At 44.6% G+C, this 19,356-nt stretch overlaps 1 protein-coding gene across 1 annotated transcript; it reads right to left on the reverse strand.

Moving 5' to 3' along the window:
* Positions 1-1,505: 1,505 nt before the first annotated feature.
* Positions 1,506-19,139, reverse strand: LOC310866059 (rho-related GTP-binding protein RhoQ). The gene is made up of 5 exons (XM_083775358.1): positions 18,550-19,139; positions 18,089-18,147; positions 8,799-8,963; positions 6,041-6,136; positions 1,506-4,588 (listed from the first exon to the last, which is right to left on the reverse strand). The coding sequence occupies exons 1-5, from the start codon at positions 18,689-18,691 to the stop codon at positions 4,427-4,429; spliced, it is 624 nt and encodes a 207-aa protein (XP_083631484.1). The 5' UTR covers positions 18,692-19,139; the 3' UTR covers positions 1,506-4,426.
* Between the last annotated feature and the right edge of the window lie 217 nt (positions 19,140-19,356).

Consider the following 19,356-nt stretch of genomic DNA (forward strand, 5'->3'; position numbering starts at 1 on the left):
ACCTCCAGTTTGACATCCATTAGTCTACGGACCCCCATTTAATGGCATTTCTATCTCTGGGATTTAGATTGTAAAATCCATGTTAATGCTCTGAGCTAGACTGTATGGATAACTTCAAGGTGGATTATATGGGTCTGCTGCTGCTGTTTAGTGGAGCAGCGCCAGAAGAGCACTGTGGTTCAATGAATTCATAAATGTTTAGTAGCCAAATTGTATTAATGTGTAACGAAGTGGTTCCTAAACAAAGCTCAGTACCTGTAGCCTCGCCACTAGAAAATACACACATTCTGGTGTGTGGGAAATCTATTTGAGATTTAACCAGTAAGGGGCGCTAAAGCTTTATAAGTTGAAAGGTTCTTGGTCTAGTCCACATTGAGTTATGGCATGAGGGGCACACACACACACACACACACACACACACACACACACACACACACACACACACACACACACACACACACATACATATATATATGCCTATATGTGTGTGTACATACATACATACACTGTACATGCATACATTACCTCAAACCCACAATTCAACGTTTTGGTTTTAAGATGTTGATATTCATTTTGTATTCATTCTTAGGACCCCAAATCACACCTTGGAAAGCATGAGTGTCTATTTCAAACAAAGTGTTTTTTGACTGGGGGGGGGGGGGGGGGGGGGGGGGGGGGGGGTCATATTTTGACAGCAGGAATTGCCTGTCATTAGGATGTTGATATTCATTCATCAGCCAACACTCCCCACTCACAGGTAGTACCCCCCCCCCCCCCCCCCCCCCCCCCCAGAGAGGACGTATAGGGCCTTAGTCCTACTCCTCCTCCCAGCCAACACTCCCCACTGACAGGTAGTTACCCCCTCTTTTGATTTACATCAAAAGGGCATGTGAGTTCAAACCCACATTTCAACATTTTGGTTTTAAGATATTCATTTTGTGTTCATCCTTAGGACCCCAAATCACACCTTGGAAAGCATGAGTGTATTTCAAACAAAGTGTTTTTTGACTGGGGGGGGGGGTCATATTTTGACAGCAGGAATTGCCTGTCATAATTTGACACCCCAGTATTGGGATGTATTAGACAGGGGTGTCGAACTCAACTTGGGGCGAGGGCCGCATTGGTCAAAAGGTCACTTGATGGGGGCCACAATCAGTTGCGGACGCACGCTCGATGTCTCAGTCAGTCACTGCTATAATATCTATCTATCTATCTATCTATCTATCTATCTATCTATCTATCTATCTATCTATCTATCTATCTATCTATCTATCTATCTATCCTCAGACCCAGCCAGCCAGCCAGCAAGCCACACACATAGTGCTCAGACCCAGCCAAATAAAAAGTCAGAAAACTGGAATGTGGGAAAATGCCCATTCCATTACAGTCTGGTGTAATGTTGATTAGTTCTAGAAATAACCAATGGAAAAAGTTAATTTCATAAATGCTTTCCAACCATGACTGATCCATATTTTGCTTCCAAGATAAACCCTTCCCAAGCCAGCTTATTTAACACAGTACATACATTTATTGAGAAGAAAATCAAATGCATTGGTGTCTGCGGGGCACTTAGATCCTCTAGATCGTGAGGGTGGACCTCAAATGACATGAACACAAGCAAAAACAGGCCAGTGTACAGTATAATAAAGCCAAATGTGCTTCTTCGCACACCTAGAATAGCAGACCTACAAGCTTGCAATGCACTGTGAGCTTGTAGTATTTTCGGCACGTGGCAGAGCATAAATTAGGCTGTACAGAGAGAGGAGCACCGTTTACATTAAAGCTTCAAATCAATGAAATCCACTGTAATAGAAGTCATTCAGTATTGGCACCTTTGATTAATGTTGTTTTCTTTACAAATAGGATAGGAAAAGACAATAACAAATGCATAAAGACAGCGGAGAGAGGCTGTGCTTCTTTTGTTTGGCTTTTGAGTTCAGTCAGACTTAAACTCAAACGTTGTCCCACAGTCCCACCCTTTTGACGGCTTCTTCTATCACATTTTGAGCCTTTGAAATGTTGCGTTGCATTCTGGGTTTTTAGGGCCCCAGGCCTCGTATATCATCTTCCGATTTCCGTTTTAAAACAAATTGTTTTTTGTTTTTTTACAAAATACAATGACCTCTTCAGCTTCCCATTTCTACAGTGTTGCCAAGTGGGAAATTACACAATTATGTGGCCAACGGTCAAACGCCTAATGCGCCGCGTTTCCTCAATTCGTAAATGCCACTGTAACAAGATTTTGGAGGAGCAATGAACGGTTCAAAGACGAGAAGCAGTCATGCCATTGCCAGGCCCCCCGAGCGTGCACATTCGTCACCTCTATTTACATTTTGGGCATTTAGCTGGCACCGCTATCCACCACAGACTATAGCTTACAAAGAGTGAGCATGGTTGGGGTATCTATCTGCATTCAGTATGTGTCTTGCTCAAGGACACTTTGGTTGTTGTTGAAGATCAAACCTGTGTTTATTAAGGGATGGTTAATCACCGCAGGGGTTACTGCTGGGCCCCTGTTATGTGCTTCCACTGGCCTTCCATGGGCAGGCACAGGGATTAGGAGAGGAAAGGATGTGCTTTTGTTGAACGAGATGAAGGGACACAGGCTGTGCTTCATGTTGTGCATCAGACATACAGTATTGGGTCAGCGCAATCCATCGGTGTGCGTGTGTGTGTGTGTGTCATTCTCTGAGAGTACCAGGTGTGCATCAGAGAGCTTTGTTAAAACAAATGAGACAGTTTAAGCTCAGCTTGCCATTTCCAGATATACTCATCCCAAAGTGAGATAATCTGGAAAAAAAAAACAGTATGACACAGTCATACAAAATGGTTCATAGCCTAAAAAAACCCCAAAAGACAAACAATTACGTTTACTTTTCAAAGGATAGCTGGTAATGTCATTAACTTTGTTCTGAAAAGACGATAGCACTTTCACAGACAGATTTATAATATTTCAGAGATAATTAATGAATGATCAACATCAGATGATCCTCCTTCCACGGGGTAGAGTTGCAAAATAACTCTGGGCTTCCTGATGTCGGCTCCAGTCCCAGACACCAGGCTGAGCTTTGCACAGTGTATAACTTCTGTCTCATCACCGTACTGTACCGAGCCACGCTGCGAGAGATGTGGCAGGCGGAAATGACTGAAAGCACAACAGACTACACTTGTGGCTTCTACACCTGGCTCTCTTTGCAGCATTTCAATGGATGGTGGATCATGCGTGTTCGTTCGTTGTCCAACACAACGTGTTGTAGTTGTAAAGCACTTGCTAGGCAGGTGCTGAGCGCTGCCTTGCATTATTAACACTGTGATTACAAAAAAGAAAGGGGAGGGAAAGAAATAACTCACACAGATATAAGCACATATAACCTCAAGGGAAACCCTACCATTAAAGAACATTAAACTTTACATGCATTTGTTACATAATGATCTTGGGACAGTCTGGAAACCAGAAAACAAATTATGTCAATACAGGAAAATATTGAAAATATCAAATATTTTGAGGTATTTAAAGGGACACTTCACCCTTTTTTGCAAAAGAATATATGTTAATGACGTTTAGAAGATTTAGAACACTTTCATGGGGGGTCTTTATGTGTGTAATATGTGGTTTTAGATATTTTATATTTTATCAGTGAGCCCATTGTCTCTGATGTCATGGACACTGGGCTCACTTACTTCCTCCTGGACTACATCTCAGTAACACTCAGTAACACAGCCCCTCCCCCTATCCACAAGGAGTAGCAGTGCACCAAAGCATTATGGGAATTGTAGTCCAGGAAGGAAGTGAGTCCAGTGTCCATGACATCAGAGACACTGGGCTCACTGCTAAAATCTAAAATATCTAAAACCACATAAAGACCCCCAGGAAAGTGTTCTAAACCTTCTAAATGTAATTAATTAACATGTATTCTTTTTTTGCAAAAAGGGTGAAGTGTATCCCTTTAAGCTTCCAATAATTTATTTTAAGAATCTGTCCAAGATCATGTTATCACACGTAAAATGAAATCCTTAGCAGAGCGTTCCCTTGAAAGTTACAGCATGATGTCCATTATATATATATATATATATATAGGCCGCTTATAATAACTTTGTACAGGTAAAATGAATTAAAAATGGTTAGAAAAGAAGGCAAACAAGGTCTTCTAGACGATATTGACTTGGGTTGGTGCTCCTTTGGTAGTAAACTGCATCCGAAACGTCGGTGCTGGACAGCAGGAGAGAGTTATGGCCATGCAAAGAGCACTACAGCTCCGAAGCAGCTCTTGAATCGTCAATTTCGGTCCCTATAATCTCCGTCTACAGTATGTTGCTCTCCAAGGTTCATGTGGGAATTCGATTCGCCCCCCCACCCCGCATTGTCTTGTCTTTTGCCTTCGGTCCAGGTTTGGTTGTACGAGGTTCTGCTATCGATGTCGATGCCTCACGTGATGAGGCAGCAGTTGATGCAGCGTGGCCCCAGTCTTCTCTTGAGAGCGCCCTTCTTCCTCTTGGGGGTCAGGATGGCGATGATGGCCTCGTCGAATACCGTCTTCAGGCCCTTCTGTGTGAGAGCCGAACATTCCACGTAGCAACACGCGCCGATCTGTTGACACCACAAAACACCCGTTCGTACACAAATCTGGAGTGCTTATTTAACTGTGAAAGTTTGAAAAACTAAAATAGACCCGTAACGGAGCTAAATGAAGACAGATTTCACAGCGTATGCTGTTCAATCGGCAGTTGTTAGAAACCCCAAAATAGACTTGATAATAATCACACCTGTGTGAAGTGAGGGGCGCTCTAATAATCGTACAACATCATCATCATCATCAAGAATGGTGGTCCCTTATTGGCCAAGGGTTCCCACTGACATACATATGCCGATTTGCTCAGACACGTATTATGTAAATTCTCCATTCATTGTCAATTGGTTTGTTCAGACATAACACAAACATTAGTTCTCCGTTCATTGTTAATGGCATTTTTTATGTTTGTCAGACAACACAAACATTAAAGCTGTATATAGGAGGGGCCTAGCCCCCCTCAAAATAAATCAAGCATGGATGCTGTATGGATGGAGGGGCTGCATCAAAGTCAAAGTGATTTCTTATGACCATTTGAAATGAAGGCTTGAATAACTGTAGCCACAGAAATTACATATCGTCAAAAATCCATGGACGTCGATGCCATAATAGGTAGTATTGGCTGAGACACCATGTTTTTTTGGCAGTACATTTTTATTTCTAGTTTTAGTCGTAGTCTCGTGAATAGTTTTCATTTAGTTTCAGTCACATTTTAGTCACCTGGAATGTCTTAGTGTTAGTCTAGTTTTAGTCGACTAAATATCACAAGATTTTAGTCGACTACATATACAGTTGATTTAGTCGACTAAAATGAATTTTGGCGGGCCTTGATGCCGGCCTAATGACTGATTTTACACTTGCTGAAAATAGCTGCCGCGCTGCGACACGTTGTGAGCTTGTAGATCTGCTATTTTCAGCATGCAACCAAGTGTAAAATGACTTATACTGGATCTCTTGTCCACTGACATTTTAGTCTAGTTTTTATTTGTTGACAAAATCAATAGTATATTTAGTTTTAGTCATCATGGCTTAGTTTTCATTTAGTTTTTGTCAGTGAAAAAAGGTAGTCGACGAACATTTTTCGTCATTCTATTAGTCGATGAAAACAACCCTGCTGAGAGAGAGCTATGACGTTTTGTCTCGACAGCTGGCGAGTTATCGTAGACCACATTCGACAGCTATACGCTACTTTGGTCAGAACATTCCAACATGCACGTTCTACGTTGTGTACTCACTGGACCCGGGATGCGGTCCTGGATACATTTTAGGGCGCAGGCTGTCAATGGGTTTTACATTCCGATCATTTCACGAAAGGAATCTCATTCCCATGGAGACACTCCAGGGTCAGTGTTCCTCAGGAATGTGACTTGGACATGACGGCTCTCTTACCCCTTTCTAACTCACTGACTCCAACTGCATAATGTCATTCCATTGCTTTGGGAGTTTGGGCATACAGACATAAAGATATGTACCTCCTTCGCCAGCTTCTGTCCTTGCTCCGTTGCTATGGGTTTCTCCTTCATGTCGTTGAGTTTGGCAATGGTCTTGGGGTCATCCCGCAAGTCAATCTAAAAATCACACACACACACACACACACACACACACACACACACACACACACACACACACACACACACACACACACACACACACACACACACACACACACACACACAATGCATACTTCCTGTTAGCTAAAACCAACCGACATGTATCAGATATCAGTGTCCTTGGCACTGTCTGCAACGTGCAGACACCATGATTCTTATTGCATTGCAGAAGATAAATGCATTGCCACATTCTTTTTTAATTGGAACATTTGAAACAAGGCCATATCGGCCCACACTGTCGGCTCTTGTGATTTCGCAGCCAACCACAACGTTTCCAACTCTCTTTTAATTGCAGTGCAGCATTTGTTGTGGCACACATGCGCGCGTGCACACACACACACACACACACACACACACACACACACACACACACACACACACACACACACACACACACACACATATCTTGCTAATAACCAATTAGGACAAATGCATTCACCTGTTTGCTGCAGAGGCTCTTATAACGAGTGAAGGCATACAGTATTAACACTTTTTGGGGTTTTTTTTAGGTTTGTTTGCTCTCTCTCTGGTCCCTTTTATGAATTGATGCGCGCACATCAGCATGCAGCTGCAAAGAGCAAGGTGATTAATGAGGGAAACTGATAAAAAGAGCAGTGAACATCAGCCGACACAAACATAAGATGCTCCTACTCCTTCGTCTCCATTGCTGCTGGAGTGGAGTGGACTTCACTGCCGTTTTGTTGAGGGGTGTGCCGCGCTAGCCCCTCCTATATACAGGTTTAATGTTTGTTTTTAGTTCAATGTTTGTTTTAAAAACGCCATTGACAATGAAGGGAAAATGTACGATCTTGTCCCTAAAGGCCTATTCATAGTCTGGATTTTCGGTGGTAAGGTGACCACCGCTCCGGTGGTGAGCTGACCACCGGAGCTGAAATAACGTTGAGCGGTGGTGAGTAAAAACAGAGAGAAGGGCTGGAGCGGTGGCAGTGTTTTTCTCTTCACCGCGGCTCGTGACGTCATGTTGTAGTTCGGTGGTCACCTAACCACCGAAAATCCAGACTACCGGTATGTATGAGCCTTAACACAAACATTAAATGCCATAATAAAGAGGGTTTAATGTTTGTTTTTAGTTCAATGTTTGTTTTAAAAACGCTTTGTTTGTTTTGACACCGTTTGTTTTACATCATCATTACCTAATCATAGCAACATGAGTCAGACTTTAATATATTAGAGTTAGATTAATAGAGGTTACACGTAAAACATACCTGTATGTGTTAAGTTTGAGTCGTTGTAAAAAGAAGATTGATCTTATAAGTGAATAGATGTGAATTGGATGACCATTGAATAAAGTAACATTTATAGCTGCTCCAAGCTATACCGGGTGTGATTTCGTTTAAGATTTAGACGATAGTTTTGACAATGAGCTTGGAAGCTTGGTGTGGATAACCTACCCTACTTTGTTGTACGTCAAATAGTGTCCGGGTACCTCAGGCGGTACTGGTCTGGTAGGGCTCTCGCCTTTGGACCACAAGGTCATGGCTTGGATCCCGGGCGGGCACTGCCAACCCAGCGTAGGAGTGAGTAGCACAGAAGTAGGTATAAGTACAGGGAGATGATGGTAGGTGTGGCGCTCCACCTCAGCCATCCATCTCCGAGGGGGCTGGCAGCACATTGCAACGGGGAAAGACTCCTGTGTTACAGTGTTGATTTCGTCGACTAAAACTATGGCGATTCTACTCGACGATTCCTTTTTCACTGACGAAAACTAGATGGAAACTAATTGAGAACTAAGCTACGATATATATTGACAATTTCGTCAACAAACAAAAACTAGACTAAAATGTTAGGAAGGGACTAGTGGAGATCCAGTATAAGTGATCCAGTATAAGTAAGAGATCCAGTATAAGTAAGACACAAGTCATTTCACACTTGCTTGCATGCTGAAAATAGCAGATCTACAAGCACAATAGCAGATTGTCAGTATATTTAGTCTTAGTTTTTATTTAGTTTCCATGTAGTTTTCGTCAGCGGAAAAAGGTAGTCGACGAACATTTTTCGTCTTCGTTTAGTCAAATCAACACTGCTTACGACTATACTGTACTTCGAACTTGGAGTTGGAGGAACATGAGCCATGGCATTCAGACGTTCATCATTATTCAAATATCTGGACGTGCCAATGTAATGTTTTTGGCGGCAGCAATTGATACAAATTTGACTTTTAGGAATTTAAAAGATCAACTAAAAGCAAGAGTGTAGAAGTAGTTCTTGAGCTGTGATTTAAAAGTGTCTACAGAGGCTGCCTGTCGAAGGTATAGTGGGAGTTTGTTCCATGCCGTTGGCGCATAGAAGCAGAAAGCTTCTTCACCGTGTTTTTTAGTTATTTTTAGGCACATTGAGCAGGCCAGCAGTGGAAGACCTGAGCGGGGCGGTTTGGGACGTATCTAGGCACGCAGTCATGTAGATAGGAAAGGCGGAGACCATTGAGAGCTTTATAAACAAGTAAAGTGATTATTAAATCAATCCTAAAAACAACAGGAAGCTGAATGCAGTGAAGCTAAAACAGTAATATGTTCTCTCATCTTAGTTTTAGTTCAAATGGAAAAGTCTCTCCATTTGTGAAGCAGTGCAGGTCAGGTCAGTTGGTTTCGCGGCGACTGACCTGTGTTCCGATGAGCAGGTAGGGGACGCTGGGCGCGTACTCCTGCAGCTCGGGGACCCACTCCTCTCGCACGTTCTGGAAGCTGGCCGGGTTGACGACCGAGAAGCAGATGAGGAAGACATCGGTCATCGGGTAGGATAGCGGCCTCAATCGGTCATAGTCCTCCTGAGGAGATGAAAGATAAAGGCGCTGTGTCAGCTGGGTGGCTCTCCGAAATGAAGCGACGAGGAGGGTGTAGGACTACAGCTATAGCGATTATTTTTGTAGCTATTATTCTTACTTTTTCAATTCATGGAATAATCTAGTAGCCTGTTTAAAAATGTTATACTTCGTTACACAACGGTGTTGTGCAAAAATAGTGAAAAATCTACAAACTCACATGTCGCATCGTGACGCACTGAGAGCTTGTGGATGAGCTATATTCACTTTGTTCTTTTTACTTTTTCAGCCATATTGACATACCCAACGTAGGTCGATTGTTATTCAATTCATTGTAATTGATTACAGTGGGGGTGTTGGGTTCAGGACATGAAGGGACTGGGACGGGATGGTGGGTTGTTCAGGTCGGGGGGAGGGGTGGAGGTTCTGGGAGCAGGCCTGAGTGGAGACTATGGTTAGTATAACTGGTGGCTGCTTGGGAGGATGGTGGTTGAAAGGGACAAAGGGAGCAGAGGGCAACGACGGCATTGACTATCTACCGTCCTGTCATATCCGTGGAATTATTGTTCATCATGAATTATTAAGGCATTATGAAAAATGAGCTCCCAATGAAGACACCCCGCCTCCTAGGCCTACTTTCTGTTCTACGGAAGAAAGGAGGCAAGACACAGATGGGGAAGCACTTAGAATGGAGAGAGAGATAACTTTGCTGTTTAATCCAATGGACACAGCCAAGCTTCTCTACTAGACTGTTCTAAGCAAATAATGAACAATATAATGGCGGGAATGATTATGCAGAAAATAATCAAGCAGTCGGTACCGAGTCAGTTAAAATGAAAGAATGTCCGGATACACATAGAATGACCTTCATATGAAAGTTTCATCTTTGCCACATCATTTATTTCTCTCCCAACACTAGAGGGATTTCTGAAGCTAACCGAGCCACGAGACCTTTCAAACAGGACACACTGCCACATCCGATATCCTTCGAGATGGTGTAAATAACGAATTAGCATATACCGCTAACGACTGCGCTCGAGATCGAAGTGCTTTCTTGTCCTCGACTCCTCAGTGTTGATGGGATCATCTGAATTCCACACATAATATGAATAGTCACGACTCATCTGACATTTGAGTGAGGGGGGGCGGGGCGGGGGGGTTATGCACTGATGTCTGGTGCAGCAGGTCAGGAAAACTGTCTGCAGGCAGCTTGAAGATCGATGGATGTCCAGCTATTAGATTGTGACTCAAACTGATGCAACCTGCTGGCCAAGTCGGATGGAAGTGAATCAATCTCGCCTGCTTGTCCAGATGATTTATAGTCAAAGTCCTTGGAAATCAAACCAAATTAGATGCAACGTCCGCACTGTGCCCAAAATTGCTGCAACGTCTCTGGACAATGTTGTCTTGATGATATTCTAATCTCTTTGCCAGGACCGACCGACCTTTTGCCAGGTCTCGTTCCCGATAAAACTGCAACAGCGCATTATGGCAGTACTGTTTATATGAGTGATTCCTCAGAGACAAATCATTCTCATGCAAAATAGGCTGAGGGAAGTGGTTATGTAAATTAGGTGATTGTGAATAGTATGAAATATGCCAAACAGCTGTAGATCAGCGATGCAAATGTGTCATATTTTGTATCCTGCGTTATGACATTTTGATATATGGACTTTATATTAGATTGGAGAAGATGAAGGGAAGCGTGAACCAATCTTCAGGCTTGTGCCTTGGCTTGCAGTATTTGAGACTACACACATACTATGTACATACAGCTGCATTCTGGGACATTGTTTTAAATAAATATTGTTAAATATATTTATGACCAATTATGGTTGAGTACGTATGTAATTTTAACTAGCACATCTGCAGTGGTTGGAGGTGTTCTCTCTACTCTCTACACTCTGGTCTTTTAGATGGGTCCCAGGGACATTTTGTAAGTTCTACTTCAATGACGTTGGTGTACAGTACAGACTGAGTACAGTACTGCATCCCAGGACCCCCGGAGGGTGACACATCTGCTATAATAGCAGATGTGTTTCCAAAACCCCACCCATCAAGCAAAAGACTTGATTAAGATTAGATTGATTAATTCACTAAAAAGTAATGCTTCACCAGTTCACCATTGTTGCTACTAAATGTGATATGTGACATACATTTCATATGGCTGTTCACTACACTATGTACAGTATGGTTGCTTTACTTTAATACAGGGGGTCCTCGAGGTTACTATGATGGTGGGGCGGCGCCGCGGCGGTGCCAAATCTTTGTGTGATCGGATTCTTTTTCACATTAACGACAGGAACTCTAGCATCCCTGCACATTAACACCCGGGGTTATTTAATCCATTAAAGCGCCCTGCGATTTATAGCAGCGGAGCACATTTAGCAACGGACAAGGTGCTATCCCGGATGTAGCTGAAGTAGCTTGATGTAGCCAAAACACCCCCGAGGCGATCAACAACAACGGGAGGTATGATTAATTCTAGCGCGACTAGCGACGGGACCGCGATGGGCCGTCTAACACATAATCTTTGCTTAGAATTGGACGGAATTACCCGAGGCGGGGTTGGCGAAAGGGCTTTTCTGTGTGGAGTTTGCATGTTCTCCCTGTGTTCCCTAGGGTAGGTACCCTCACAAAAAACATGCAGTAATCCTGGTGGAGGGGAAAGGAACTGGTCGGAATAACGTGTTCCTTCCACGTGCTACGTCCAGCCGGGGAAACTCTCCCCTGTCAGGTGAAAAGAAGCAGCTTGGACTCCTCATGCATTGAAGGGAGCATGAGGTCAGTCCGCTGCCCCCCCCCAGGTTGGCAGAGGAAGTGTAGCGCCCAGGATTACATGATTAGATCATTGACACTGGGTGAAAAAATGGGTTGCAAAATCGTGGGATAAAAAAAACAAAATAATTATTTAGATCAAGAGTTAGTCACGTCTCATCGGCTAAAATGGGGGGGGGGACATTTTCGATGACGTCCCACCGGGAAATCACATTGAACGTTGCGCAACAGATGCTCCCAGCCTGTGGAGCGATGCGATCGGTTTTGATATAAACAATAAAACAATAAATCTCCGTGGAGAACTAGTGCTGTCAAATAGGGCTGGGTGCAATAACTGCAATACCGCCATACCGCCGGTATGTAACGCATACCGCGGTATCGGGTTCATTACCGCGGTTTAAAAAATAAATAAAATAAATAAAAATAAAAAAACATTTCTTTTTAATGAAATGAAAAGTGGGGGGGGGGGGGGGCGGCAATAACCGCGGTAAAAAAATCCCATACCGCCCCAGCCCTACTGTCAAACAAGTCTACGAAATCTATGATTTTTTTTTAATCTGCAACACAATGCTATACAATATGTAGCGGGGGTCCCTGCTCCATCTCGCTAATTGAACATTGAAGATCACAGAATTAATTTACAAATAGCATTTGACCTAGGATTGAACTCCACTTTACAACATGGTACTGTACAAGAAACGCTGATATGGCTATATACTGTACTTTTCAGCTCATTTCACCTTATTTGGGAGAACGTGTCCGCAGCACTGTCTGTGTGTGTGTGTGTGTCTGACGTGTTTGTGTGTGTGTCCACATGCACGTGTTATCATGACCTTTGGTCTCCTTCCTCTGATCCCCAGCGATCCGTAGAGGAAGTGTGTGTGTGTGTACTCAGTACTTTACTGTAAACAGGCCGTCAGGTTCTCAGAGTCTCTAGTCTCTACCACATGCGCTCTCGTCAGAGAGCTGCAGATTTAACAGTGTGTGTTAGTGCCACACGATTTAATAAATAAAAAGATTGCGCTCTAGATTCAGACACCTATAGATGTGATCTCTTTTCTAAATTTGAGCAAGAATCGTGCAGCACTAGTTGGCTGTAGTTCATTTTAGTTGCTTTTGTGTTTTTGCTATACAAGAGTGACTTTAAGAGACGTTTAAGTCAAGCAGTCAATATAAAGAAAACGGTCAAAATGACCTCTCAGACCTTCTAGTGTTAAAGCCACTGCAGTGGCTCCCCAGGTGCCACCTTTTGAATGTAGTAATAAATGTTAAGCAACTACAGACTAAAGACAATAAATTGTTTCACTGAAACAATGAGAATCTCAATTCTTAAAGAGAGCAAGAATCGTGCAGCACTGCCGTGTATTAACCACCCGCAACCTGGTGTCCTATTTTGGGCATGTCATTATACAGTTATATATATTTTGTTTTGTTTAACCACTTCCTGGGTGGGTCAGCCGAGTTCCGATTAGGTTTTTTTTTTTTTTTACAGCCAACCCCCTTTTACACAACCTGATACAATTGCACACATTCACAGCTGGTGACAAACCTGACTAAGGCCTCACTCACACCTAAGACACACGCAAGTCTTCTGTGTGTTATGGCCGCCTCAATGCATTTCCAATGGGAGTCACATGGTTTGAAGACACAACCTTGTTGATGGGGGGAGGGCAGAAGACAGCCGTGCAACAAGGTTGTGTCATGAAACCATGTGACTCCCATTGGAAATGCATTCTCCCTCAAGGACCCCTGGGGGTCCCCGGACCCCACTTTGGGAACCACTAGGATATTCAAACAAATTCATCAACTTATATAAATAGCCAGCACATGCACCATTTTCCTCTCAATTTAGTCATTATGCCAATGCCCAGCGTATAATTGTAGTCCCCCTGTCACTGTAACTCCTACGGTTCGTCGACCCGGCTAGGCAGAGCACAGACAACCATGTGTCTCTCCTCTGATACACATGACTTCAATGTCGCTTCTTGTCACCTGACAACGAAGGAGTTTGACCAGAAGAACATGCTATTCCTCGTAGTTTCACGCCCCACAGAACAGGTTAAATTGAATTACATTAAGTGTCAAATCACAACAAGTTGTCTGAAGACACGTTACATAGTAAAAAACAAAACTTTCCTTTTTACCAAAGCATTTTTATAGCCTTGCCCTTATATGTTTTAAATGTTCCTGTTCTTTTAGATGTTTTTAATGGTGTTGTTTCTTTTGCTTTTATTCACTGCTGTAGCACTTTGAGATTCTTGCGAATGTAAAGTGCATTATAAATAAAATCCATTATTATTATTATTAGAGTAGAGACCCCGACAGAGACCCCAGCATGAGCAAGACATTATGCGACAGGTGCGTGTGTGTGTGTGTGTGCCCCATAAGGACCTTTACCCGTGCTCCACCGGAGTGCCCAGCACAAATTAGTTTTGTCATAGTCCCTTTGAAGTATACCATACAACCTTGTTTGACTTTGAGAAGTTTTAATCGCAGTGTTCACCCATGTCGCACACACGCACACCACACATATATACACACACACACACAAACACACACACACACACACACACACACACACACACACACACACACACACACACACACACACACACACACACACACACACACACACACACACACACACACACACACACACACACACACACACACACAGTTGAGCATGTTTCCTGAGTGCATGCCCACCACATTATGTAACAGTACCTTCACTGACTACTGAAGGGGAGAAAACGTGTGTGTGTGTGTGTGTGTGTGTGTGTGTGTGTGACTGACTGTGTACACGGTGCATTCCTACACAGCTAAATCCTCAGTGTTAATCGATCACGGAGATCTCTCAGGGTTCAAATGTTAACACTGTGGATTTTGCAGTGCACATGCCTGCGTGTGAGTGCATAAATAATATGCCAGAGGCTGATAACAGGCAGAAGTTATTCATATCAGCTCCTCTCTAATACACGTCCATACATTTCTATCAGGGGTGAGGCTTGGCATTCCCACTTGGCATGTGTGATCTCAGCTGTGTGCGTGCGTGCATGCGTTGCGTGCGCGCGTCTGTTGACTCGGGGACATAAGAGAGCTATATGATATGCGTGAGTCATTCCTCTCTCTCTCTCTCCATTCTCCTGGGGGCCCTGGCTGAGTGTCACAGAGTCAGGCGGCTGTTTCTTTCAACATGGCCGCCCGCCGGTTAAGAGATCAAGCCCGGACAGATGTGAGACGTTTCAAGTGAAAGTCACCCATCACAGATTTAGCACTAAGCAGGAATAGAATGCTTTTAACCTGCAAAAACAGGTTTTATATTTGTTTCTAGTTTACCGTCCCGTCGTTAGTGCTAGCTTCCGGAACTCGTTGCAGACTCAGAGCTCTTAATATTATGTCCTTAAGTTTCGTTATTGTATGTGGCTTGCTGAAAATTACTCATTCCAAGGTTATAGTATAAGTATAAGAGTGGCTGTTCGACTGAGGCACCCAGCTGGGTAAAGCCACTTACAGTTCACACACGCACACACGCACGCACGCACGCACGCACGCACTCACTCACTCACTCACACACACACACACACACACACACACACACACACACACACACACACACACACACACACACACACACACACACACACACACACACACCTCCTCTGCCTCCCTGCTGTGATGTGACTGGTCACTGGACCACATTAAAACACTCAGAGCCTTCTTCAGAACACACAAAAACATGAAAAGGACCAGCGTTACCATGGGTACTACGGGCACTTAGCATCCACTTCCTGTTTCCTCATGCTTCCTCCTTGGGCGCTGGTGACCGCTGCTGCCGTAGGATTTAATGAGTGCAGATTGCAGAAGCCGTATCAGCAGCAGCGCAGCAGCATGGCATAAGAAATTACTTTCCTTCCCTGCTCGTCACACAGACTTCGCAGACCGTATATATATATGGAATATTTCAATAGCGCCATCGATGCCTGAGGGAGGAACGTGGCAGGTCACACGGGAAGTGGAGACAACACATGACAGAGTGCGCCAGATTGTGATTCGTCTGCCTCTGATATGTAGGCCTAACCTTGACACTTGACATCATACATACTGCCTGGAACTGGATCCGACTAGACGAGAGGCATGACAATGGCAATGTAGGCAAACTAAACTACAAGAGCCCAACACATTTATCGGTCTTCCAAATATTATGTATTTTTGAGGGGCGCTACCCCCTCCTATGCACAGCTTTGTGTGCATATTGAGCACAGAATGTGTTTTTTAGCACGGAATGTGATGATTTGATTGGCTGAGCACGGAATGTGATGTATGATGATAAGAGCGCCCCTCACTTCACACAAGTGTGCTTTTTTAAATCCATTATAATAGTCAAGGGCCCAAAAACTGGTCAGGCACACAGTAACTCACCCCCAGCTTGATGTCCCTGTGAAACTACATGGGACCATGGGAGTTCCAGCCATGCCGGGAATATAAATATTAAAGTGCGCTTGAAGCCAATGCAACATGTGTAGCCCAGACCAGACTGAGGCACAGGATTGTAAGAGGGGAGTGTGAAGGGTGGTTATTTGAAAAAAAAAATCTCTTATGAAGGTCCCTTCCTGGCACAAATCTTTTTCAGATGGGTGTCTGTCTGCGCAGACGCCAAATAGTAACAATAATTGGGGGTTCCTTCTTTGACATAAAGTACCACACAGCCTTGGGTAAGACTTAAAAGGGGAAATCCATGATTTAAAGCAGATTTTCTGCCTCTGGAGATCCATCTCTCACTCCACACCTTATTCCCCTTCTCACTCTCTGTATTTCTCTTCCTCTTTCCCTGAGCTTCTCTCTCCTCCTTTCCCTCTTTCAGTTTCTATCTCTCTTTCTCTCTCTGGGGCGCCGTGGCCAGATCTTTGATCAAATGCTGAGGCTATAAACATTACCAGCTGGTCTTGTGCTCAGCATAAAGAGGTCAGCTGAGGTGGGGGGGGGGGGGACTCTGCATTTGAAAGAGAAGTAACTCTACTCTGGGCAGCCACACAGCGCCCACAGCAGACATCTGGGGGAAACTTCTCCATTTCACAGACGCTTCGAATCAGCTAAAAACAAATCGTCCCCTCCAGACCAGGAGTCCTGAGCCACAACACGTAATACACACACACACACACACACAGTCAGATGTACCATCCAGAGCACATAAAATATATTGTTTTCATTCCTGTGAGTGTTATAGGCTGATAGTGATTTTACTGCCATCTGTTTTCTCCGAAATATTAAGTCACAGATAGTAGAGGCTTGGCTGGGAGTTGATGAGTCCGGAAAGAGAGGCATATGGCTGTAATCTTTCTATTCACGGGGATGCATTCATTTAACATTCACGAATGACCGACAATGGAACCGCGTCAACTAGTTGCGTGAGTCGTCCTTTCGGCGGTGCTCACCTTTACCGATGCTGGCATCGGATGTCAGGTCGGGACACATTTAGACGGTTAAATGTGGTTCTGAGAAAAGCGTCAATGACACGCGACAACTTTAGGAACTGGAGCTGCAGGGCCCAGAGGTTAACCACCTTCAACCTGGCATTCCTATTTTGGGCATGTCATTAAAAGGTGTAAATGGGCAGAAGTTTTACAAACAAAATAGCTGATCTACAATCTATTGTCCGTTGTACAAGCTTAAGTGATTAACGGTCATGATTGTTGGCCAGACAATTGAGAATAAGCTTGTGTTTACTGTACATGTCTGTGTGCTGAACACTGTGTGTGTGTGTGTGTGTGTGTGTGTGTGTGTGTGTGTGTGTGTGTGTGTGTGTGTGTGTGTGTGTGTGTGTGTGTGTGTGTGTGTGTGTGTGTGTGTGTGTGTGTCTGAGTGGAAACATTATTGTGTGTGGGGCGGGCCCACAGCATTTTCCATACAGTTAACTCTTGCCCACTGAATGGCACATTGTAGAGAATAAACCCAGGCATTAGGCTGCCCTATTAACAAAACTGTTACATCACCGCTGGACATAGAAGCCCTGTTCTTCACATAATAGACCTATTGAATGAAGCCCCCCTCACTACCGCCACTGTCCACGGGCTACACACCACACTTTGGCACTAAACCCCATGTGCGAAAACCATCACCTGTTGCGGCTTAGTGTCTGGCCGGAATATGATGCCCGAGGGTGCAGCGCAGAGCGGATAGTTAGTGGTCCCTGGAGAGCACATGGGAACAGCTATGAGGGAGTGGGGGGGGGGGGGGGGGGGGGGGGGAGAGAGAGAGAGAGAGAGAGGGGGGGAGGGAGGGAGAGAAGGGATGGGCTGTGTCCTTGAATGTGGCATGCTTGCTTGGCACTGGGCCAGTGTTTAGAATAAACCTACCTGGCCAGCTGTATCATACAGTCCCAACAAGTACTGCTTCCCGCCAACGTTGACACTCACTGCAAGGCAATGACAAAGACAAGTTGAGAACTTGAGAGAGAGAGAGGTTGGGAGAGAAGGGAGGGAGGGGGTCTCTCTCTCTCCTACCCTTCTCTCCTATGAAGACGGCAAACAAGTGGTTTTGATTATAGCAACAGATGCTTAAGGCAACTAAGCCAATGCATTTTGAGCTCACAGAGCAGCAGCAGAAAACAAGGCATTGAAGATCGAACACATTGTAATACATTATCGTGTCTCTATACTAGACTGTATGTTATGTATAGGCCTATGTTTGGTTTGAGTAACAAGCCTATTCAGATTGATCTTTTTGCAGGACCCGTTATAATTGGACAACTGTTGATGCCCTTAATTAAATCGCCACATGTAAAAGTCCTGTCTGGCTAGACTGTTGCTTGCCTTACCTGCATAATGATCAAAAACTGTGGGCACATACTCCTCGGGAAAGGCGTCATTGGCGTAGCTCATCAGAAGACACGTCTTGCCCACCGCGCCGTCTCCCACCACCACACATTTCAACATAATAGTGCCGGTTCCGTTTGCCATGATGATGATCCTCCCAGTCCCGACACTAGTACCATCATCCCCCGACGCCCTGTTTCTTTCCTGAGCCGAGGAGCGGTGGTGGTGATCCCCCCTGGACGCCAGGCATCACCAGCCTCCTCCTCCTCGGAGAAGGAGCCCGACTGCGCGACGCACCGAGACCACCGAGGGGAACTGCATCTCTCTCTCCTCCACAGCAGCACTGTCTCCACTCCACCGAACCGTTACAATACAAAACCACCCCTTCCAGTAAAGAAACTGGGCGAGTGAGTTTTCCTCTCGATTTCTATCTCACCCTCCTTCTTTTACAATACAGAGAGAGTGGACACAATGTAGGGCTATTAGTACGGACTGGAGTTGGGTTGGGAAGTCCAGCTGTTCGGCCAGTCGTGATGAATATGATATAACTCCCTAGTAGTGGTGCCAGGGGTTCCCCTCCCGGTCCCTCCCCTCTCTCTCTCTCTCTCTCTCTCTCTCTCTCTCTCTCTCTCTCTCTCTCTCTCTCTCTCTCTCTCTCTCTCTCTCTCTCTCTCTCTCTCTCTCTCTCTCTCTCTCTCTCTCTCTCTCCCCCCCCCCCACGCCCGATCCCCGTGAGTGAGGCGCACGCCGCGTGATGGTGGTAGTGGTAGTGGTGAGCCCCGGTCGGTGCCTGTTTGCCAGCTCGCCCC

Source organism: Protomyctophum parallelum (genome assembly GCF_964188405.1).
Source record: "Protomyctophum parallelum genome assembly, chromosome: 10".
In the NCBI taxonomy this organism is placed as follows: domain Eukaryota; kingdom Metazoa; phylum Chordata; class Actinopteri; order Myctophiformes; family Myctophidae; genus Protomyctophum; species Protomyctophum parallelum.

What these genes read in the sequence shown, in the direction of transcription:
- LOC310866059 (XM_083775358.1), bottom strand. Translation starts at nt 18,691, where the DNA reads ATGGCAAACGGAACCGGCACTATTATGTTGAAATGTGTGGTGGTGGGA. An exon ending in ACCTGCTCATCGGAACACAG is followed by an intron (nt 6,137 to 8,798) that starts GTCAGTCGCCGC and finishes TGTGATTTTTAG; the next exon opens with ATTGACTTGCGGGATGACCC. An exon ending in GACAGAAGCTGGCGAAGGAG is followed by an intron (nt 4,589 to 6,040) that starts GTACATATCTTT and finishes TGGTGTCAACAG; the next exon opens with ATCGGCGCGTGTTGCTACGT.